General features: G+C 65.0%; 7 protein-coding genes across 7 annotated transcripts; 2 read left to right on the top strand and 5 right to left on the bottom strand.

Annotated features, from left to right (window-relative positions):
* Positions 1-3519: 3519 nt before the first annotated feature.
* On the bottom strand, positions 3520-4500 carry EMIHUDRAFT_421885 (hypothetical protein). The gene is made up of 2 exons (XM_005768418.1): positions 4447-4500; positions 3520-4340 (listed from the first exon to the last, which is right to left on the bottom strand). Exon 2 carries the CDS (start codon positions 4317-4319, stop codon positions 3735-3737), a length of 585 nt encoding a protein of 194 aa, XP_005768475.1. The 5' UTR covers positions 4320-4340; positions 4447-4500; the 3' UTR covers positions 3520-3734.
* A 983-nt stretch (positions 4501-5483) lies between these two features.
* EMIHUDRAFT_103124 (hypothetical protein) lies at positions 5484-7653 on the top strand (the record flags this gene model as incomplete). Its single annotated transcript, XM_005768417.1, has 5 exons — positions 5484-6511; positions 6644-6707; positions 6752-6787; positions 6881-7101; positions 7362-7653. The coding sequence occupies 5 exons, from the start codon at positions 5484-5486 to the stop codon at positions 7651-7653; spliced, it is 1641 nt and encodes a 546-aa protein (XP_005768474.1).
* Positions 7654-8318: 665 nt separating this feature from the next.
* Positions 8319-9200, bottom strand: EMIHUDRAFT_211100 (hypothetical protein; the record flags this gene model as incomplete). Its single annotated transcript, XM_005768416.1, has 2 exons — positions 8319-8629; positions 8702-9200. The coding sequence occupies 2 exons, from the start codon at positions 9198-9200 to the stop codon at positions 8319-8321; spliced, it is 810 nt and encodes a 269-aa protein (XP_005768473.1).
* An 816-nt stretch (positions 9201-10016) lies between these two features.
* EMIHUDRAFT_103122 (hypothetical protein) lies at positions 10017-12087 on the top strand (the record flags this gene model as incomplete). The annotated part of the gene is made up of 4 exons (XM_005768415.1): positions 10017-10796; positions 10871-11079; positions 11146-11242; positions 11362-12087. 4 exons carry the CDS (start codon positions 10017-10019, stop codon positions 12085-12087), a joined length of 1812 nt encoding a protein of 603 aa, XP_005768472.1.
* Positions 12088-13456: 1369 nt separating this feature from the next.
* Positions 13457-15359, bottom strand: EMIHUDRAFT_451637 (hypothetical protein; the record flags this gene model as incomplete). The annotated part of the gene is made up of 7 exons (XM_005768414.1): positions 15003-15359; positions 14484-14524; positions 14273-14334; positions 14130-14185; positions 13911-13985; positions 13781-13840; positions 13457-13600 (listed from the first exon to the last, which is right to left on the bottom strand). Exons 1-7 carry the CDS (start codon positions 15222-15224, stop codon positions 13457-13459), a joined length of 660 nt encoding a protein of 219 aa, XP_005768471.1. The 5' UTR covers positions 15225-15359.
* Positions 15360-16587: 1228 nt separating this feature from the next.
* EMIHUDRAFT_211095 (hypothetical protein) lies at positions 16588-18006 on the bottom strand (the record flags this gene model as incomplete). Its single annotated transcript, XM_005768413.1, has 4 exons — positions 16588-17031; positions 17172-17430; positions 17507-17652; positions 17815-18006. The coding sequence occupies 4 exons, from the start codon at positions 18004-18006 to the stop codon at positions 16588-16590; spliced, it is 1041 nt and encodes a 346-aa protein (XP_005768470.1).
* Positions 18007-18411: 405 nt separating this feature from the next.
* On the bottom strand, positions 18412-20458 carry EMIHUDRAFT_436687 (hypothetical protein). The gene is made up of 3 exons (XM_005768412.1): positions 19266-20458; positions 19034-19188; positions 18412-18823 (listed from the first exon to the last, which is right to left on the bottom strand). The coding sequence occupies exons 1-3, from the start codon at positions 20374-20376 to the stop codon at positions 18728-18730; spliced, it is 1362 nt and encodes a 453-aa protein (XP_005768469.1). The 5' UTR covers positions 20377-20458; the 3' UTR covers positions 18412-18727.
* Between the last annotated feature and the right edge of the window lie 1217 nt (positions 20459-21675).

The following is a 21675-nucleotide window of genomic DNA, read 5'->3' as shown; positions in this document are numbered from 1 at the left end:
TGATGAAGACGTCGATGCAGTCGGCGGCGATGGACCCGACCACGGGCACCATCGACATGGACCTCATCGCCACCGGCCGCTCCGCCGCGGACCGCAACGCCGCGAAGATGCTCGCCGCCGCGCTCAAGGACCGCTTCCTCGCCATGTCGGCGCAGACCATCTCGCTGCAGGAGCTGCAGCAGTCGGCGCAGGAGGACACCGGCGTCGAGGTCTCCATCACCGTGCTGCGCGAGGCGCTTGCTATCCTCGGCCGCGAGGGGCTGGTGTCCGTCAGCCGCAACCAGGTCACCGTCCACTGAGCGCCACCGCGCGCGCGGCCGCCGCTAGTGTTTGAATCGAGGGTGTGTAGATGTGGTGGGGGGTGGGCGGAGAGAGGGGAGGGGGGGCAGCATGTGAGTACACGCGCGTCGGCCGCGCCGGAGTGCCACCACGCGCAAACGCGCGCTGGAGTCCTCCTGGTGCCGCTCTTTATCGTACACGGGTCGCGTTTTCGGCTTTTGCGTTTTGGACATTGGACGACCCACCAGGAAACGGCCACGAGCACGACGGTCGCACGAGCCGACGACCACACACGGCACACACACCCCCGACCCTTAGGGTTCTGAGGGCCGGATTTTTTTAAGACCTTCTAAGAAATGAGGATATTTGGGGGCTGAAATTGCCATTTAAGAGATTGCAGGCACGGGGGGTCCCTCTTTTTTAAGACCGTTTTTAAGAAAATCGGCCTCACCGGCCATGCGCCCATGCGTCGGCTGGGTTCCGCGCCGTTTTCTCCAATACCGCCGTTATTAGGCACAAAACCGCCTCTGAAGACACATCTGTAAGCCATACTCGCATAGGGGGCGCGTGCTAGCTGACTGTAGCCAGCTTCCCGGCCTCCGGCGTCTACCGGGAGCCTCCCGGACCATCGCCCGATCGCCCCTCGGGAGCTCTTCCGCACCGTTTAAGCGTTTTAAGACACCGTTTAGGAATCGGCGGCCCAGCAGCTCTTAAAACCTGCCTAGGCAGCCAGGTTTTAAGCCGTTTAAGCCGCAGACGCCCCAGAGCCCACCCTTTTAAGCCTACTGTTGCGGCCTAAAGTCTGTGCAGGTTAGTCAGGGCACGATCCCGGCGTGAACACGACTAACTGACGGATCCGCTCCTGACAGTCGCACGCGCCGCGCTGCGGGGCGTGCGACTGTCTTTGTTTGAAGTAAAAAGTCGAATCAGAGCGGTGTCGGCGCTGCCCTGAGTTTTCCTCCCACGGACCGCCCGTCCGGCACCGCTCCGGGACGCACGCCGGCGAAGCACCATCAAGCTGCTGTACGGCCCCGGCATCGCCTTCCCAGGCTTAGCTAGACTGAGAGATATTGTGCACATGTTCGGTCTCTACAATATATACACTGACACTGAACCTCCCAGAGCTCGTCCCGGTCCGTCACGGCCATCCTCGTCCTCCGGAGGGCCCCCGGCCGCGGCGCGGTGCGGCGGCGTCACAAATCCGACCACAGAGCACCGGGACGCGGTCGGGCGATCTGAGGCCCGACTAGGCGTATGCATTGCCTATCCAGGGCTATCACCTGGACCTATCAACAGGCGCCTGCGGCGCCGACCCGTGGTCAGGAGCTGCTGTTCACACCTGCACAGACTTTCGTAAGGTACAGTCGATAGCCTCCGCGTGCGCGACGGCGCCAGTGCATTAGAGCATACTCGAGTCACGGTTATAGTTTTGCACAGACTTTGATACGGCCCACAGTAGGGGTACCCTAAGAGCCCACCCTTTTAAGCCTAGGGGTACCCTATAAGAGCCCCCGACCCCCCTTGAGTGCTGTGTGCTGTGAGACGCTGCTGAAGTGGTCTGAGCGGAGTGCTGTCTCTGGCCGCCGCTCTGCTGTGCCCCCAGCGAGCCCGATGGCCCGCGGAGCGACGGCCCGCGCGAACGATAGTCGATACCCAGTCAGCGTCACGCCGGAAGGGAAAAGGCCGGAAATTCGGCTGCTTGGAAAAGAAGAGTTTGAGCAAAAATGTAAAATTATTGGTTAGTTGCTAAATCCTGCATCCAAATCACCTCACGCTCTGCTGCATACTGCCGGTAACGGTTCTCCCTGGTGTCATATGCATAGCCCTTGCCGCTGAGCTGGCATTGCATATTTTATGAGCGAAGCCGGGCAGGTGTCAGTGCACTGCACGATGACGGGCTGACACGACGTGGGGCAGATCGCAGCCCCCTCTTGGCCGCAGCAGATATCGTGCGTGCGAGCACATGCATCAATGCAGTCGACCGGTGTCACGCTGTAGTCGCACATGGGCCCTTCTGGTACAGCTCGGCCGCCACACCAGTTCGGGCCCACATAATTGCCGTACACAGCGAGCAGCTCGCGCCTTTCAGGAGTCGGCAGAGCGAGGGCCGCGAAGACCGCCTGCAGCATAGTTGAAATGTGGCCTTGTCCACGTGTCGCAAAACGCCAAGAAGAATTTAAACAAAACAACTCTCTCTCACAGCACACAGGCTCGACACAGGTGCGAACGGGCGCGTGCTAGTACTATCACCGGCACACCAAGAAGAAGAGGCGGAAAACCAGCCCCCGCCCCGAGTCCGTGAACCGCGAACCAACCGTGAACCGACTAGCCCCCACCCACCCCGAGTCGGAGATGAGAGATTTTAAGCCAACCACTTCTTCTTCGATTCGGTGAACCGTGCGTCTTTCTTGGCACTTGGGGCCGGGGTTGTGTTTTTGTTTGTGTGAACCGTGAACCGAAGTGCGAAGACTCCTCCCGCGACACCCGCCGAGAACCGTGACCGTGAACGAACCGAGTGTGGCGAACCGGCTGCGAACCGAGTCTGGATGAAGTACAGCAGTTGCAAGACTCGCTCCTCGGCAGGAAAAAAGTAATTGATCCTGCGAAGTGGCGGCCCCAGGCGGCGGTGTATGCAGGGCGCCAGCTCCAGCTTCCGCCCGCCGCGCCCCTCCGCTGCGGCCGCGGCGGCCGGCACGGCTCCGGCGGAGGGCGTCACGTACCCCGCGGACGTCGACTCGATGGAGATCGATGACCCCGCCGCGTTCGGCCTCATGGACCCGATGGACGCGCCGACCGAGACTGTCGACACGGAGTTCTTCAACGGTGCGCGGCCCCGTCGCCGCGACACACTCCGCATACCCCGACGCCACCCCCCTTCCGCAGACTTCCCGGACGACTTTGACGACGAGAACCTCGACTGACCCTGGGTGGGACAGGATGACACATCCTCGCGCAAACTCCTCGCTCGCGGCCGTCTTCGCCGCCTTGCGCTGCTGGCACACTGCCGAAGAGCCGACCACCATGGGAGAAATCATGTATGGCACCGGTGCGAAGCAGCTATCGGGATTTCGGCGGCGCGGGATGTACTGCGGATACGGGTTACGGTGTACGTTGCCGGAGTCGGACGGCACAAGCGGAAACCGGGGCGCTTGAGGCCTGTGACGTGAGGGTGGAGGGCACGCTGGAGGGTGAGGGCTTTTGAGGTGTGCCGCGGTGTGCATGATTTGAGTACTATATGGGTGTGAGCCCAGCAAGACAAGAATTCGAAGCCAGCCACGACGCGTACGACAACACACAAGCGAGAATACATTAAACCACGCACGAAAACCGGCAAACCAGCCGCTGCCGCCGATCGAGCGTGCGCGCGAGAGGGGAGCACGCGAGACGACGGTCCGCGAAAAGGAAGAGGCCAGCCGAGCCGCCGACGCGCCAAGTCGCGCGCCGCGCGCCGCGCCTCAGATGGCGACGCCGTCCACGGATCCCATCATGGTGGCAGACTGGAAGGCGCCGTCCAGGAAGAGGCGGAAGGCGGGGTCGAGGAAGAGCGGGCGGAAGAGGCTCGGCGTGAACTGGACGATGGGCACCTGCCAGGCGGCCTCGATTGCGACGTAGTTTGCGACGGCGAGCATCGCGATGCGCCCGTTGAGGAGCTCCTTCTCTTGGAAGGCGCGCCGCTCCTCGCCGCTCAGGCCGCCACAGATCTTCAGCGGGTCAAAGGGCGCCGACAGGGGCACCTCGGGCAGCCGCTGCGCGGGGGTGCGCACGCAGCCGGGCACGTCCGACGTCGGCCACTCGTTGAACTTGAGGCCGAGCTGCTTGCGCGCCTTGATGTCCTGCAGCTCGAGGACCGCGCCCACAAAGACAAAGAGCGACAGCGCCGGCGCCAGCTCCCACTGGTCGAGCCCGCCGTTGAGGAGAGAGGGCGACTTGCCCGCCGACGCTGCGAGGCCGTCCCGAACGCCGAGGCCGTCCGCCCGCGCCGCGTCCACCAGGATCGGGTGGAGGATCTCTTGCAGCGGCCACGCGATGGCGGCCAGCATCGCGAGGCGGCCGTGCTTGATCTGCGAGTGGCGGCGGCAGGTGCTCAGCGGGCGGGAGTGTGCAACGTGTGTGCGTGATGTGGGACCGCGTGAGCGTGGCGTGGGATTGGCCAGCGGCACCGCGCGCCTCTGCCTCGCGAAAGGGAGTGATCGTCTCGGACGTGCCGAGGCCGAGTGGGTCAAACTGGTAGTCTCCGACCGCGCGCGGCTCCGGCTCGAAGGAGGCCGACATGGACGGCTGGAAGGGTGAGACGCGGGGAGCGCCAGAGGCGAAGAGGGTCGGGTCGGCAGAGAGGACGACGCGGCTGCGCTGCGGGCTGACGGTGTGCGGGCCCACGAAGGCGCTGCCGGCGATGCCAGAGAGGGAGAGCATATTCGGACGTGACAGGAAAGCCCTACACTTTCCTGGCCTGTTCGAAGAAAGGGACGAAAAGTTCCTTCTTTTTCCAAATCCTGCACAGGTGGGGACGTGCGTGTCTGTCCTCGACCCAGCCCTAGCTTGGGGTATGGAATTTTTTCTTTCTCTCGCCTTCTACTTACTTTCTGATGTTTGTCTGCGTGTCCTCTAAGCGGCCGGGCCACCCACACCGACCCGCCCACCCGCGTCGTGACTGATGATGACTTGATGACTGTCCTCGCTCTTTTCCGGCACCTCCGCCTTTTCAGCCGCCGCCGGGGCGCCTTTTCGGGGACGGATAATCTTGCTCGCCGGTTCCATTTCGCCTCCAGGCGGAGGTGCACAGAACGCGGCGACCGGAGCGAAGTTTTACGCCCGTTGATGAACATCCATGGGGACAAATTCAGCTGTCGCGCTGCTGGATGATCTTGCTCAGCTCGCCGAGCTCGACCTGAACGCTCAGCGGCGCGATCGCTGAATCGCAGCCGTTCGTGCTGCTCGCATGCATCGTTGCAGTTTCAATTCTTCCCCCCGTGCCTAACAGAGCACTTGCCACTTGGAGCACTTGGAGTGCAGTCATTAACCTCACATCCAGGGCCAGGGAGCTGAGAAGCGCACCCAGCGAGCCGGATGGTCGGTATCGGGCTACGGGCTAGAGAGCCTTGACCCCTAGGAGGGGTGCGCGTTCGCAGGGAAAGGGCCGTAAAGTAAACACAGAAAAAAATCTTCTTTGCCTCGCCAACTCAGGACAGCGCCATCGAACGCACATGCTCGACGGCGGCAAACGGCGCCCGGGCTCGCCGCCAGGGCCAAATCTGCGGCTACTCGCCACACTTTTCCTGCTGCTGCTGCTCTGCATGCTGCTGCTGATTCGCGAGCCCGACGGCGGCGGCGGCAGCGGCGGCGGCGGCGGCGGCGGCGGCGGCGGTGGGATGCGGCCGTCCTCCCAGGTGGCGAGCAGCCTAGTGGCTCTCGCGGACCGCAACACGGCGCTAATATCACAGCTAGTGCGGACTGAGGATGGCGCGGATCGCCTGGTCGGCGGTGCGGCGCCGTCGCCGCGCCCGTGGCTGCGCATCGCTCTGATGTCGGTCGGCCGCTCCTCGGGCGCAGAGTATTTGCTGCACGCTCTGCGGGCGCTGCTGCAGACGCATCCGGCTCGTGTCTCGGACCCGCTGCGGTCCTCGATCGAGATTGTCGTCGTCAACAACCACGCTCCACCAGAGGCGCACTCGGTGCTCTTGCGCGCGAAGCAGCTGTATGGCGGCCGTGTCGTGTTCGTGGAGAAGGAGGCGGCGGCGGCGCGGGCCTGCAGGGCGACGCCGAAGGTCAAGGGCGACGTGGCGAAGGAGCCCGTCTTTCGTCAGACCTGCGACCTGGTGGGTGGCCTCGAGGCGCTGCTTGCGATGCCGCCCGCCGATCACGTGCTGCTGATGGAGGACGACTGGCTGGTCTGCCCGAGTGCGCTGCTCGCGCTTCAGTACCTGATCGACAAGGCGTACGCCTACGACGAGGACTGGCTCGCGCTGCGCGTCTCGTATGGGTTCAACGGGGTGGTGGTGCGCGGGGGCGCGGATCTGCGCTCCCTGCGGCGACACCTCGAGTCCCACCCGTGGCGCCGCCCACCCGACCACCTGCTCTTCGAGTGGTTCTCGGGCGAGCGGCCAGACACAAAGGCGTATGCGGCGGGGCGCAGCTACCGCGTGTTTCGTCACAACCTCTTCTACCACATCGGGGCGCTGTCGACGCTCAACCAGCCGAAGACGCGCTTCACGCCCGGCTGCTACTCGCTGATGTGAGATTCGCCGAGATTCGCCGAGATTCGCCTCCATCAACTCGCTGGTGCGCAACTCGCTTCTCCGCGCCAAGGCCTCCTCGACGAGCCTCTTTAGCGCAGTCTCGGAGCAGGTCTCGGACCGCCCGATAGGTACGATTGGCTCCTGCCCGCCGAGGTCTTCGACGAGAAGGCCTCTGCTGCACGACGGCGTCCGGTGGCGGAGGAGGCGCCTCCTCCACCCCTTCGTTCACTGGGTAGGCGTGCCCGCACGACGACGTCTGGCCGTGCACAGAGGTGGCCAGCCCGCGGCCCACTCCGCATGAACAGTCCCTGCCGAGATTTGAGCGAGTTTGTCCCGAGATTTGAGCGAGCTTGTCCCGAGATCAGGCGGCCAGAGCGGGGGCGCCCCTCTTCAGTGCGCCGGACGGGGGCGCCGCGGGATCCCCGCCGCGGCTGGCGTGGTCCGCTGCCGCTTGGACCCCGGCGCCGCTCGAGATCCGGAGACGGAGACAACGACGCTCGTCCGCTGATCCGCCATTCCCTCCTCAGGCGCCCCTCAAACCGGCGGCGGCCGCCACCGCCTCGCACGACGCCGGCGAGGTTGCGAGGTGGCTAGCGGCGGCAGCGGCGGCGGGCGACGACACCACCGCCGACGCCGCGCCTGCGTTCGACGTGGCGGCCGTCGGAGGCAGAGGGCCGCAGCAGGATGGCGCTCAGGATGGCGCGGGGCGCGCGGGCGGTGTGGAGGTCAAGGCGTTGCCGGCCGCCCGCGACACGCGCGCGGTGGTTGCGCGGCGCGCCGAGCCGCTGCGGCGACGCGATTTGACAGCTTTCGGCGCGACTCGACGCCCCCCCCCCCCCCCCCTAGGCGGTCCGAGTCGTGCGACGACGCGTGTCTGCGGGAGGGGTTTGCTTGCTCGCTTCAGGGGTTGCGCGCGCTCAACAATTGCGAGAGCCTCAAAGCGCATTTTGCTTGCGCGGCGGGCTGCGAGGCGTCCGAGGGCACGGACCAACCCGCCGAGGTCGTGCCTGACGCGGCGGAGAAGTGGGGGCCCAAGCGGTGCCTCAAGACGAGCGGGCCCGTCTCGTGCGTCGGGAAGCACGAGGCCACTGCGCGCCTTTGCGGGTGCGAGCAGGCTGCGGCGGCGGCGAGCGGGTAGCGCACAGCGTTTACGAAGTATTGTATATAGCTTTCTTTGCGTTTGATCGTTTTAATATTTAAATCGGGACCGCTCGCCGCACGAAACGGACAAACAAAAGAATTATCAATTAACAAAAAAGAATACTCTGTCTACACACTCCAAACACACGCCACAGGCTCAGGCCTGAGCGTGTAATTCGGAAAACGGAATTCCGAATTAGTTATTGCAGAAATTGGCGCGTTTAAACAAAAAAGAAATTTCTCCGCCATGGAGTGTCGCAGGCGGCAGGGGTCCAGGGGACCAGGACGCAGGTGGCAGGAGGGCTCCGTGTCGTGGGAGTGACGTTGTTCGTGTGACATCGCAGTCAGAGAGAGCCATCCGTGTTTTCCTTGTGGGTAAGGTACATCTCACCGCTCGCCACAATCATCACGCTTCGCCGATGTGAGAGAGAAAACGCGATTGTGTGCGTGAGCCTCGCTGCGCCACGGTTCCACCCTGTCAGGGCCTGTGTTGTTTAGATGCCCCGCTCCCCGCCCCCGCGCTCTGAGACGAAAACTCTCGAAAAAAGCGCTGGACGCTCTTTGCACGCGCTACGAGAAGGTACCTATAATAGTAAAACCTAATAAAATTAACCGTATACCCAGACTTGTCCGGCATATGCGCGCCATATCGTCCACCGATGGTTAGGCGGTGACACGGATCAACTGCATTGGCCGTGGGCCCGGCAGCGCGGTCACCTCGACCACGAGCCCAGCATCACGTGCCACGGCCTCAAACTGCTGCCCGTCGGTGGCGGTGACACGTTCGTGATGCACCGGTTCGATAAACACCGCGAACGGCTCCTTGTCCCCGCTGCCTCCGGCATCGTTGGCGAGCAACGCGTGCTGCAAAAAGGCCACCAGAGGGCCGTGCTCAGTGCCGTGGTATAGCACATCGGTGGCGAGGACCGCGTCGAACTCGGTCGCTGCCGGCCACTGCTCGGGCTGCTGCCAATCTGAACCGGATTAGAGGAGGGAAGATGGCTCACGACGGGGAATCGACGGGCTGCGGGAGGCATTTAACGCACCAAGCGGTCGTGCCGACACTTTCGCCAACCCGTTCTCCTTTGCCGATTGCTCCGCCAGCATCAACGCCTCCAAGTCGTGGTCCGTTAGCGTCACCGATGAGGGAGCCGCGCTCATAGCCACTGACATTCCCGCGAGACCGAGCCCTGAGCCGAGCTCAAGCACTCGTTTGTCTCTAAAGTCGAGCCCCAGCCGAGCCAAGCGAGGCCCGCCGGTTGCGAGCAGCTCGGCGAGCGCCACAGAACTTGGCCACACAATATCGCCCACCCTGGAGGTGCCGTCTGCCACCGCGCGTTCGAATGCCTCCGGGTCAAGCACGTAGCTCGGAACATGCACCACCAGGCCGGCGGGTCCCACCGGGGTCTTGACCGATTTCCGAGCATTGGATGCATTGGATGTGGAAAGATGTAGCTGCTCCGCCGCCGCTACCGCCGCCACCGCCTCGAGCCGAGTCCGACTCATCCGTCCCACTACCCGCCCGAACTTGTCCAAGCGGAACATAGTGTTATGACCACAATCGGCCGATCGCCCCGCCCTCCCCGCGCGTGTTCTCCAGCTGCTTCCACCGCAGCCTGCCGTCGTCCCCCCCTGAGGCGATACGTGTTGACAATCGGTCGCACAAGTGGGGGGGCCGTCCCAAAAAGTTTTATTTTATTCTTAGCGCGGGTCCCTGTAGTGGCGACGAGTACCCGGAGGTGGACTGCACAGGGTTTGCGTTGGGGTCTTGCGACACCGATTTTTTCAGTCATAACTTTTTCTTACTTAGTACTTTTGTGGTGTGCGCCCAGCCCTGCCTAAGGCGTTCCCTCGCCGCGACCAGCGAATTCTTTTTTACGGGGGCATGTTAAAGTGCCCGCCGCCATCCCGACGCGCCGTTGACCCAAAGGGGCGTCGCGGGTCCACCGCTCGCCTCAAAGTGAGACGGCCGACATGCGCCTAAGCCTGATCAAGATCGCATGCCGGCACGCTCTCATCCATTAGACGAATGCCATGCGATGCGCGACATTGAGGCATCGCTGGGCCGTGGAGCTGTTCGACGTGGCTCCGTGTCTGGTTCAGAGAGCTCGGAGCGGCGTCGCAGCCGCAACGCCGACACGGCTCGCTCACAGGCTGGCAAGGGGAAGGACCGCGCGAGGACGCGCTCCGCTCTTCAGAACAACAGGCGCCATGATTGTAAAACACCAGCATGGTTAGCATGACCCATGTGCGTCACGCGAATGAGCTCGGATGAAGTATATGAAGAGTCGCACACACGCTCGAATGATTGCTGCTGCCGGGTCTGCGGCCTCCGCAGCCTCCGTGTCGCATCGAGCCACAATGGCCAAGCGGACGGACACCCAGGCATGTCACCACCACCCCGGCACTACTAGGCACGGCTATTGGCTGCTGCTCATCCTCTTCCTTTGCGGGCCTTTGGGCACGCTCCTGTTCTTTGTGTTGCTCCCTCCTGACACCCACAGCACCGATGAGACGGGGCCATATGAGTTGGGCACCAAGATCGTGCACCTAGCACTGGCGGGAAGCTCGAGGCGCGCGCGGTACGTGCTTGACGAGTACACTGTCTGGGGCACGTTTCTCGCCGGCGTGCGCGACCGGCTGCAGTGCGGGCCGATCAGGACGGTCACCGACTCATCGGGGGAGGCGATCCTGGCGGTGGCCGACATGGTGGACCATGATCACATCGTCATTCACGCCGACTGGAGCGGGGGCCTGGGCGAGGCGCAGGCCTCCGATGGCGGAGGCAGCACGCTCGTGCGCGACCGAAGGTCGGGCAGCGACGGCCTGCTCCGGCTGGGCAACAGCACCCGGCGAAGGCACAGGGCGCGCTCTCTGCCCAAGCTGATCGAGCAGGTGGACGCGCTCCAGGCGCAGGGGAGCAGGCGTGGCGTGAGCCCGGAGGGATCACCGGAGCTGACGCCGGTCGAGCCGTGCGGTGCGCGCCATCCAACCTTCCGGCTCGCGATGGTGGTGCCGTGGGTCACCGATATGCCGCCGTGGATCACCTACTTTGTGGCGTCCGCGCGCCGTTCGTCGTACCTCGCCGACTTCCTCGTCTTTCACGAGATGATTGAGCCGCCAGAGCACCTGCCTGATAACGTCATGCCCTCCGGCCGTGCTGCTGCGCGTCAGCGATGTCGCCCCCAGGACGCTCGTTACCGATGCGCCGATAGGTCCGCTTCATCGACCTCGGCGTCGGTGGCCTGTCGCAGCTCATCGGGCTCCGCCTCGGCGACGAGCTAGGTATGCCCGTCCGCAACGCATCGCTGCTTATCCGCTCCCTCCGCTTCATGCTCGACAAGTGGCCGCGGCTGGTCGCCGAGTACAAGCCCGCCTTCGGCACGATTTTTGAGCAGTACTTGGGCGACTATTCGCATTGGGGGTACGCGCAACCGGGGGGCGGGCGAGGCACCTCCGCCCTCTGACGTGGCTTGGCGACCTCGGCTAGGTACTGCGACCTCGACATGGTCGCCGGCAACTTGCCCCTCTTCATCGAGCGCACCGAGCTCGCTGAGCACGACATCGTCACCTACTCGTGGGGCGACGTCGACGCTCTCTACCTCCGCGGTCAGTGGACGGCGCGCGCATCCCCTCCCTCCGTCTCCTCTCCCCATTTCGCGCTATTCCGCACCCCCTGCGCGACCCCTCTCACACCTCGCTGCAGGTGCACCGTAACGCGCGCGACATCTTGACGCTGTGGAAGGGCTGCCCGCACCTCGGCTCCGAGCTGCAAAAGGAGCTGCTGCTCAAGGTGGCCTGGGTGCGACGGATGGAGTCAAAGGGCATGAAGTCCTACCCCAAGCGCTTCCAGAGCGCGGAGGGCTGCTACTCACACGCGGCGGCGCAGATGCCCGGCATCCGAATCAAGATGGCACACAAACAGTTCGTCGGCCTCTCCGTCCCCTCGGAGGAGGTTGTGTACGTGATTCGCGGTGCGGTCTGGCAGTGCCCGGCGGATGCGCACGTGTCGGTCGACGAGCTCGCAAAGCACTCCCAGCAGCCATGCAGCGCGAGTCTACCCGGCGTGCAGGAGGCGCTCGGCACGCGCCTGCCGCTCCGTGTGTCGTCCGAGGGTTGCGGCAAGTGGATGCCGGTCGAGTACCGCATGTGCGCAAGCTTGCCGGAGCCGCCGGAGCGCGAGCGCGACACGGTTAGCTTTAGCATCGAGCTCGAAGGCGGGCAGTTCTACGCGCAGCGCTTTCGCACGACGCTGCGCGTCCTGGACAATGGTTGCCGGCAGGGAGCCTTCTTTCACATGCAGGAGTGGAAGAAGCTGTGGGATTTCTCTTCCCACGGCGTCGACCCGCTCGAGCTGAGCCCGGGCACAGACCCGCCCTCCTTTCTGCCCTCCTTTACCATCTCCACCGACGGGGTGGCCCTCTTGACTTGAGAGTGTGATAGCGATTACGTAGTGTGTAGCACATGCGTGAGTGTGACGGAGCTGCGTGGGTTTTGAGGAGATAGTACAGGGTCGCCGTTGCTATTTCGAGAGCCACCCGCAGCACTCACAAGGCCTCCGCTCCGCTCTCCGGCAACGCTAAGCATCACCGGGACCGGGGGATGCCGTCGAAAGAGGGCTGCGGCTGCTTGCCGACCCGCGGGTCGTTCGGGTGGTTGCTCTTGTTGAGGATCTGCATCACCGAATAGAGGCTGATCGCCTTGTCGTCGAGGCTGCCCGTCACTCGGTTCGGAGCGGGTCCCTTGCCGTCGCGTCCGTTGTGCGGCGTGCCGTGGATGGTGAGGTTGATCAGCAGCTCCAGATTTATGCGCTTGAGGAACTGCTTCTGACTCACGAGAGGAATGGCGCGGGCGATGACGTAGAGGCCGACCTAAGAATGAACCACAATTCAGGGACTTGAAGTACGGTGGGGGGAGCAGCGACGGCACCTTGACGTCCAGGCGGGACACGTCCAGACCCTGCTCAGCGGCTTCTGCGTACAGCAACGCCGCGAAGTCCGGCACGCGGTTGTTCTGCATGAACTCGTCCGATCCGTAAACGATACCGTCCGCGTCGGTCAGGCGGATATCGTGCTGCTCGCGCAGATTTGCTGGCCGCACGCGCACTTGCTCGCCACTCGCGACGATGCGGACGCCACAGCGCCCACCAGAAACAGAGTCGAGCACCTCGGCCTCGCACCCGTTCAGATCGCTGCGAGAGCTGAGGCCATGCACGCGAACCACGGCGCCAGGGTATATGAAATGAGCGGCAAGCGGCACACCACAATCACTCAGATGAGCTCATTGTTTTCTCATTTCTTAGTTTTTTTTCGCGCACCGAGAGTTAGCGCGTGCGTTCTGCTGCTAGGGGAAACCCGGAGCGCGGTACTATCACTAGGAGACCCGTGTTAACTGTGAGGCCCTGCGACCGCGCCCCCCACAGCGCACAGGGCTATAGAGGGCTCTCTTGCCCGCAACCCGTCGAGCGTGTGAGTGAGTGAGATCAGTCGAGCAACCGCCGATGCCGATCCCAATCCCGTCTGGCTAACTCCACTCGTGGGGAGGGTGCGCTTCTTAGCTCCCCGGTCCTGTGTGGGGCGGTGCGGCAAAACGATATGAAATAACTGCACTCCAAGTGCTCCAAGACCAAGTATTTCAGGGAAACTCACGACAGTTGGAGAAGACGGCTTACGATTTTTTTACTATCGAACAGTACCAACCACATCACACGCTTCAAAGTGTCGTGCTTCTACGACGACACGCGCCCACGGTCACTCACGCGTCACGGTCCCCATGGGCCGCCCCATCCTCCGCGTCTGAGCTCAGTCGCACATGACGGCGCGCATCGCAGGGACAGCAGCGGCGAGCGCCTCGGGCCGCAGCAGCATCAGCAGCAGCTGGCCACCGCCCGGCAGCCCGCCACGCACCAGCGAGACCGCCTCCGCCCCCTCGGCGAGCAGCTCCTCCTCGACGCGCGCGAAGGAGGCGCGGCCGAGCAGCGAGGACAGCGAGGACCCCGCGGCACGCTTCTGCTTCTTGCTCCGCTTGCCGCCGCCGCCGCCGCCGCTGCCTCCGCCGCTGCCGCCGGCTCCGCCGCTGCCGCCGGCTCCGCCGCTCTCCGCGCCCGCCTGCGCGTCCAGCGTGACGTGCGCGAGCAGAACGAGCCACTCGAAAGTGAGCGAAGCGCGCTCGGCGGCGGGCTCGGCCTGTAGAGAGCAGGAGCGTGTGGGCGCGCGAACCAACAGAGGCGCGGGCAGGCTCGGCGGCGGGCGAGGCGTTTGCGGCCGCCCAGCCGAGGTCGAGGTGGAGCGACTCTACTGCGTGCGGGACGAGCTGGACGGGCGTGTTGACCTGCACCGACGGGGCCGAGGCGTGGGAGGGGAGAGGCCGACATGTGACATCATAATGCAATGTAACATACCATCCGCTCCGAGAGGAGGAGGCCGACGTCGGGGATGGGTTCGGGTACTGTGGGGGTATGGGCGGCGAGCGGACCATCCGCTCCGAGAGGAGGAGGCCGACGTTGGCGCCTCCGGACGGAGCGAGCAGGCCTGTCGGAGGAGGAGGGGGGGGGGGGGGGGTGAGGAGGGGGGCAAACCCCAGTGTGTGTGTGTGGGTGTGTGTGTGTGTGTGCATGCCTGCCAGCCGTTGCCGCAGCGGGCCGTCCTCGACGCGATCCGAGCCGAGCAAGCTGATCAGCCTGCGGCGAGAGAGAGGCGGCGTTCCGCAGCGTCAGGGACCAGCGCCCCGGCCGCTAGCTCGCCGCCTTCCGACCGACGGGCAATCATCTCGGGCCATCTCGGGCACTCATCTCGGGTCAATCTCGGTCAATCTCGGGCTGGTTGCCACCTTCCGACGGACGGGTCGGCCCGGTGCCTCTGCAGGCTAACCTGTGGGGGTCGGGGGGCTGGGGGAGGTCAGGGTGCGAGAATGGTCGTGAGAGGGAGGGGAGGCGAGGAGAGGCGGGGAGGAGGGGCGAGGGGAGAGGAGGGAATGTCTGCTCTCGCGTAGGGCCGCCCCCGGTTCGAGAGGCCGGCGGCGGCTGGATTTGAGGGGAGCGGCTCAGTGTTGCACAAGGCGTAGCCGCGGCGGGCGTCTTGGCTGCGCGCCGCCACGGCTTAAAGATTGTGCACGGTGTGGTGGGAAGGCGTGGCGCGCGTGCGGCGGACGGGCCGCGCAGGAGTGTGCGCGCGCGCTGGGCTGCCTCAGTGCCCGATGCTCTCTGCCATGGTGTGTGGCGGGTTCAAGCGCCGGTCAGGTTCTGCCCTATCGGGTGCTGGTCCTCACAGGCAGAGGGAGAAGAGGAGGAGAGCGCGGCAAGGGGCCAGGCACGGTCTCTCCGGGCGACTCTATCTCTCTCAGCCGCACCGCCGAGAGGAAGCCGAAGAGGGCGCCGTCTGCCTTGATCATTGTACCAACCTCAACCTGGTTGGCGACCGTGGCGGCGAGGCCGGCGGCGTCGGCGCCCGTCGCGGTGCAGAGCGATCCGCCCGCGAGGAGGGAGCGCACGTACGGCGTGTCCTCCTCCGCCGGGTCCGTGAAGATAAACTCGACCTGCAACTCCTTCTCGGCTCCGTCGGCCTGCGCCATCTCGAGATCCGCCTCGTCGCTGCTGTCGCCGCTATCCTCAGCCTCGTCCTCGCCGCCCGAGACCTCCTCGTCGTTGGATCCCGCCGCCGCTGCCTCAGCCGCGGCCTCCGCCTCCGCCGTGTCCCGCTTCCGCGGCATCGTGGTTGTGGCAAGATGACTTTTTTTTCTACTCGCCTCGATGCGCCTCGAGTGTGTGTGTGATGTGTGTGTGCCAAGGGCTTATGCTCTGTCGAGACGTGAGGCGCCTGCGCCCAGGAGGGGAGGGGGCATGCGTAACGACGCTGCTAGAGATGCCTTTCGGGGCCCAGAGATAAAACTTCTGATGCCATGCGTGACCTAGTAGTGTCCCCAGCTATGGGCGTGTCCACGTTGGAGCCAGGTGTGGTGTGGATGCGAGAATAGCTCCGCCGTTCATGGAGGCAACCGATGCGAGTCGACTGGTGTGTGTCGTCGTGGTTTCGTATCAAGAATACTCACTCACACACCATGCGCTCTCCTCTCCTTCTCCTTCCAAAATCTTGCTCACCCGCTGTCCTCGTCCCATCCCTCGTATGTCTCTATTTTCTTTATTTTTTGGGGGCGGGCCCGTGTCGACTGTCCCGTGCGAAAGAAGAATTTTGCGCGCTTTTACACTTAGAGCACGGGGAAAACATCTCCGGACTGGGCGCGGCGCACCACTGGCACTAAACCAGAGGTACACTGCGAAACTGCTGCGCGCAAAAAGAGACGACATGGTGATGGATGATTCGAATGCGGGGACCTGTTCCTTTTTACCCATCTCACAGCAGAGAGGTGTCCGTTTTTATTTATTTATTTATGATTCGAATGGATGATGGTGGGGGCTTTTGTGCCATCTGCATCTCGAAGACTCGAACCCTCCCTTTGGTGTCTGTTTTCACTTCCTAGCTTCTTTCTTTAAAAAGAGCCACATACTGAAGAATAATGGAGGAGCCAGATTTTTGCGCGCTCCCTGTGTCGGTCCCTAGCCACTTAGTGGTACGTGACGACTGTGTACGGGCTAGATTGTGTTCCGTCGCGAAGCAGACAGGTGCACGTAATACTCTCTTCCTGGGTCTGAGCGTGCCGGCCACCGCCTCGATGCCTCGCCAGCAGGGTCACACCGCCGCAGCGTTTCTGCGAGGGAGCTCCTCCCTGCACATTGCGGCTGCGCCCCGGGCTCCAACCCCGACTGCCCCCCCGCTGCGCGGACGAGGGGAGCGACGCGACTGGCCAGCCGCTCGAGCCCTCTGCGTTTGCGTAGCATACGTCGAAGGGCCGGGCTGAGCTCGACCACCGCAGGCACCTCCGCCACGGGCAAACAGAGCAGGGAGCACGTCTCCGCTGCGATGGCGGTGACGCGCGCCTACTCGCGCACAAGCGGGGTGGATCCGGGGACGGGGGACGGTGGTGGCAAAGTCGGCGAGGAAGCGGGCGGGTATTGGGCGGGAAGGACGGCGGCCCAGCGCACCGGCGCGGCGGGCGAGTAGCCCGCTAGCACGACCTCCTCTCCAAGGAAAGGCGAGGCGGACGCCTCTGTGAGCGTCCACGCGGAGTCGGCTCCGTCTGCGGCCGTCCGGGACATAGCGACCGTGCCCGCTACGAGGATCGAGAAGCAAGCCGGTGCTGCGCCGGCGGCCTGCAGCTGCTGACCAAAGGCGAAGCGGCCGGCGAGCTCGAGGAGGTCCGAAGGGGAGGCCTCGCCAAAGAGGGGCGATGCGCTGCGGCGCAGCATCGCCGCAATCTCGAGCGCCTCCGCCCTGCGCCCGCTCCCGTGCCAGAAGAGCGCCTCTCTCACGGGTGCACACGCCTGTGCACGGCCGTTGTGGCTGTGGACAGGTGTCGGGTGGTGGAGCAGTGGCGAGGTATCGGCTGGGGAGGTGGTAAGGTGTCAGCCGGTGGGGCAGTGGTAAGGCATTGGAGCCATGGTTTTGGAGGGGGCCGGCTGACCTCGAGGTCTGGCCTGCTCACGCCAAGTAGCCATGTTCGCTCGGCCGCCATCGCCACGCACTGTCTTTTAATGGGGCAGCCACGCGGCCGCAGCACCAACGCCGCGTGGCCGATCAGGTCGCCCGGTTTGCACACCGATACATCGCGTGTCGCCGCCTCGCCCTCCATGCTAGGCTGTCGTTGCCGCAATTCGATCGAGCCGGAGGCGATGATGTAGAAGGCCGACGCCGGCGCCCGCTCCCGCCACAGCACGTCGTACCTGCAGTGAATGTGGTGGGAGTGGCGACCGGTGGTAGGGCCAGTTTTCGCGCTTGTCTTTTCTGAGAGGCGTTTACCTCTGCAGGAGTCGCGGCCGCATGAGCCGCGCGAGGGCGTTCAAGGCGGAGTCTCGCCAGGCTGAAAAGAGAGGGTCGTCGCGGAGGGACGCGAGCGTCGCTGCCACGCCTGCGTCGAGGCCGGCCGCCGCCTCCGAATCCGCGGGCTGGCGCAGGAGCGACGAGCTGCTTCGAGGGCGGATGAGATGGGGCTGGTGCCGGGCGGACCGCATGCAGGCAGCTTCCCCACATGCGACCGGCGGACAGGGCGGAGGCCGACGGTCCCGCCGGGCGTGCTCGTCCGGCGCGCGGGGAGCCCGCTTTGCCACCGAGCGCAGAGAGGGCGCCGAAGCGGAGGGCCGCATTGCTGCCGCATTGCTGCTGCCAGCTGGTTCCGCCTCGCTGTACTGCAGAGGCCGCCGCGACACCTCATCGAGGAGGTTGCGCAAATAGCGCTGCGAGGAGAGTAGGTGCAGGCTTCGCAGCAGCGAGCCTTCCGCCTCGGCCCCCGACACATGCATGTTCGTTACATTGAGCGCCCCGAAAGACAAGACCGTCCAACCCTCGGAGAGTATTCATGGATTTTACCAGCTCCGGGAGGGGGCGTTCTGGATTAAGGGGAAACTCGGTACACGGAGCTAACCCTCGGAGTCCAGTGTTTACTTAGAGTTCTTTATGGCCCCTTCCCTGCGAAACACGAAGACGAACGCGCACCCCTAGGGGTCAGTCAGGGCTTTCTTGCTCGTACGTAGCCCGTCCCCGAGCATCCGGCCCGCTGGGAGCGCTGCTTAGCGCCCTGGCCCTGGGTGTGAGGTTGCCAACTGCACTCCAAGCTCCCCTCGAGCGTTCACTTTCCTCACACACTTGTGGGGCGGTGCTCTCACTTTTCGGACCGTGACATCATCTCCCGCCAGCAAAAAACGAGTGCAGGGGGAAATCTCTTACGTTCCACGTATCATGCCTCAAATCGGGCCGTGCGCTACGCCGCAAGCCGCATGCGCATGAGCCACCATCGGTCCCATTATGTCACACTGATCTTCCAGGCGCTCCACATCCAGCCTTCAGGACACACACACACCCACGGACACACGCCATCGATGCAGTGTAGAGGCTACCCCGGCTATCGAGGGGAGCCAGGGGGGAAACGGGAAACCCCCAAATCCCCCATGCCGCGAAACTCCGCCCCATCTCCGGCCACCAAACCAGAGCGCGCGCGGCGAGGCTCCGGCCAAGAGACGCCTCTCAGCCCATGCTCGCGAGGTTAACGCCGGGGATCATGTGGTCGTCCGGGTGCTCGTCGTAGCTCTGCTGCAGGAAGACGAGGCCCGACTTGTACGCCTGCCGCGCCAGGGGGGGGGCGGACGCGCTGGAGGCCGGGGCCAAGCCGAGCAGCCTGGGGGCACGGAAAGGCAACCCGCGAAAAAGAAAGACAGGTCGGCGCTGGAGGCCGGGCCGAGAGTGCTCTCGAGGGGGGAGGCTAGGGGGGAGGCTAGGGGGGGAGGCTAGGGGGGCAGGCTAGGGGGGGAGGGTTAGGCCCCGGGGGCACGCCTCCACACCGCCGTGGACCATGCCTCCGGTCGGGTCCTTCTCGCCGACCTTTGCGTCCCAATTCTCCATCGCCTGCACGCCGGTCGGGTCCTTCTTCGCGTCCGAGAGCAGCCCGCCCACGTCGCCCTGGCTCAGGTGCGCCAGCGCCGGGTTCCCTACGGCTCGAGGCACAGGCAAGGTCCCAGGGACGCTCCTCCGCGGCTCACGTTGCGCCGCTCCCGTCCGGGGCTGCCACTCTGCTCGGCGAAGTCGCCCAGCGCCTCGCCGCCGCCCTGCACGGCGCCGCCCATGCCGCCCCCCATGCCGCCCCCCATGCCGCCCATGCCGCCCCCCATGCCGCCCATGCCGCCGCCGCCCCCCTGCCCGCCAGCCCCAGCAGGGCGGACCGGCCGGTAGCCGCCCACGGAATATCCGCCCCGGCCTCTGCCCCGGCCTCCGCCTACGTGCGCGATGCCTCCGCGGCCTCCGCGGCCTGCGCGCCCGCCGCGGCCCGCCGCGGCCGCCGCCCCCCTGCCCCGCCCTATCGCGGCACTCCCTGCCCCGTACCCGTACCCGCCGCCGTAGCCCGGCGCCGCGGGCCGGACGTACGCCACCGGCCGGACCGTCGGGTATGCGGCGGCGGGGTATGCGGCGGGGTATGCGCCGGCGGGGTATGCGCCGGCGGGGTATGCGCCGGGGTAGGCAGCGGCGGCGGGATTGGCTGCGCCTTGAGGGAAGGGCGGCGGCGGAGGCGGAGTCGGCGGGCGCGGCGGCGGAGGCGGCGGCGGAGGCGGAGGCGGCGGGCGCGGCGGCGGCGGCGGCGGCGGCGGCGGAGGCGGCAAGGGTGGCGGCGGCGGCGGCGGCAACGGCGGAGGCGGAGGCGCAGGGGTGGGTGGCGGAGGCGGGGGCGAGATGAAAGGGTCTCCGGCCTGGCCAAAGAAAGCGCCCTGCTGCTGGTAGTGGTGCTGTGAGGGACGGTGCTGCTGATACGAGCTCTGCTGGTTGTTCGGCGCGTAGCCCTGCTGCTGGTAGTACGTCTGCGGCTCTCCCCAGCCCTGAGGCTTCGACCATGCATCATACCGACTACCGGCGTAGTTCACGCCACCAGACGTAACCTGATAGTCATCGGCAAAGCCCTGGCGCGAGCGCGCCTCGTTCTGGCGGCTGGGCGATGCCGAGTCGGCGGCTGACGGAAGGAAGAACGCAGGCAGGCCCTCGAATATCCTAGACTGGCTGTCCGTGGAGGCAAGGAGGACGGAACTAACGAAGAGCGCACACATGCCAGCGAGGAACGTTCTCCCAGTACCGGAGCACTCGCGGCGCGCGGAGCGCTGCAGCAGCGGGACGCCCGGCGAAGTGTCCATCCGCCAGCGAGGAGGCACCTCGGGGACCGGCACCGTGTGTGTGTGTGTCGGCAAGGGGCAAGAGGGGGAGGGCTTCCGCCTCTATTGTCGGCGCCCGAAAAAGAATCTACAGGCGGGGCGTTCTAGAATCTAGACATCCGGTCGCGCCACCGCGGCTGCGGGGCTGATAGAGCAGGCCGGCTGCGGCTCCTGATGTACCTCCGCTTTTGGGTGGCGGTCGCGCGCTGCCGACGGCGCTCGCCGGCGCTACGGCGCTCGCGGCGCGCTCGTGGCGTTCAGGGCGGCTCGCACACGCACACGCACACGCACACACACACACACACACACACAGACACACACACACACACACACACACACACACACACACACACACACACACATGCACAGACACACAGCCCCTTCCCCTCCCCCCTCAAGGGCGAGGACACGCACAGGCCGCACCTCTAGTGAGGCCCGCATAGTATGTGGGAGACTCGTGCCGCCGCCCCTGCCACCCCTGTGTCAGTGTGCCTGTGGTAGGAGAGACTGCCAGCGACAAGCTGGAGGCAGGTCGCTAGACTGAGATGAGACCGCCAGTGGATGTGGGAGTCCACCGCGCACCGCGCTGCGAGCCTGTCGTGTCCCTTGTCAGGAGCAGGAGAGCCCCACCTGTCCCCCTGATCGTTCTTCCAAAATCCTGCTCGTGCAGGTGTGGACCCTGTCCTCCTCCCATCCCTCGTTTGGCGTGTCTGTTTTCTTTCTTTCTTTCTTAGACAGTCCCGTGCCCAGTCCTGTGCCCAGTGTCGTGCGAGGGAGTTTTGTTGTAAAATTCTGCAAAGGGGTGTGAACGGAGAGAGCAAACTCCTGGCAGCTCCCACAGCCGAAATGTGCGCCAGCTGCCCGCTCACCTGTGTCACGCCGCCGCGCACGCACCTTGCTATGTGCTCGCGCGAGCTCCCGCCCGAACCTCCAGCTCGGCGTCCCACTGCTTGGGAGCCGATCGCTTTTCCTCGGCGCTCGCGTCGAGCCGAGCTCTCGGCACTCTACGGCGGGCGTCGCTGTGCGGGGCGCCCGTTTCCTGCTGGCCCGAGCGGAAAGCTCCACGCGCCCCGCGCGAGCTCCCGGCCGGAGCCTCCAGCTCGGGGTCGCACTGCTGAGGAGCAATTTTGTCCGTCCGGCCGGGGCCCCCTCGAAGGAACCCCAAACCTCCCTTTGGGCCTGTGCGGCCCCGGGCGAACACTTTTTCTGAGAAAGGGGGGGGGCGGCCCCAAACCCCCCTCCATTTTTCCTTTAAACCGGGGGGGGGGTCTTTTTTTTCCT

Source organism: Emiliania huxleyi (genome assembly GCF_000372725.1).
Source record: "Emiliania huxleyi CCMP1516 unplaced genomic scaffold EMIHUscaffold_46, whole genome shotgun sequence".
Lineage (NCBI taxonomy): Eukaryota > Haptophyta > Isochrysidales > Noelaerhabdaceae > Emiliania > Emiliania huxleyi.
The sequence above is the reverse complement of the archived record's forward strand: the minus strand, read 5'-3'. Positions and strand labels throughout refer to the sequence as shown.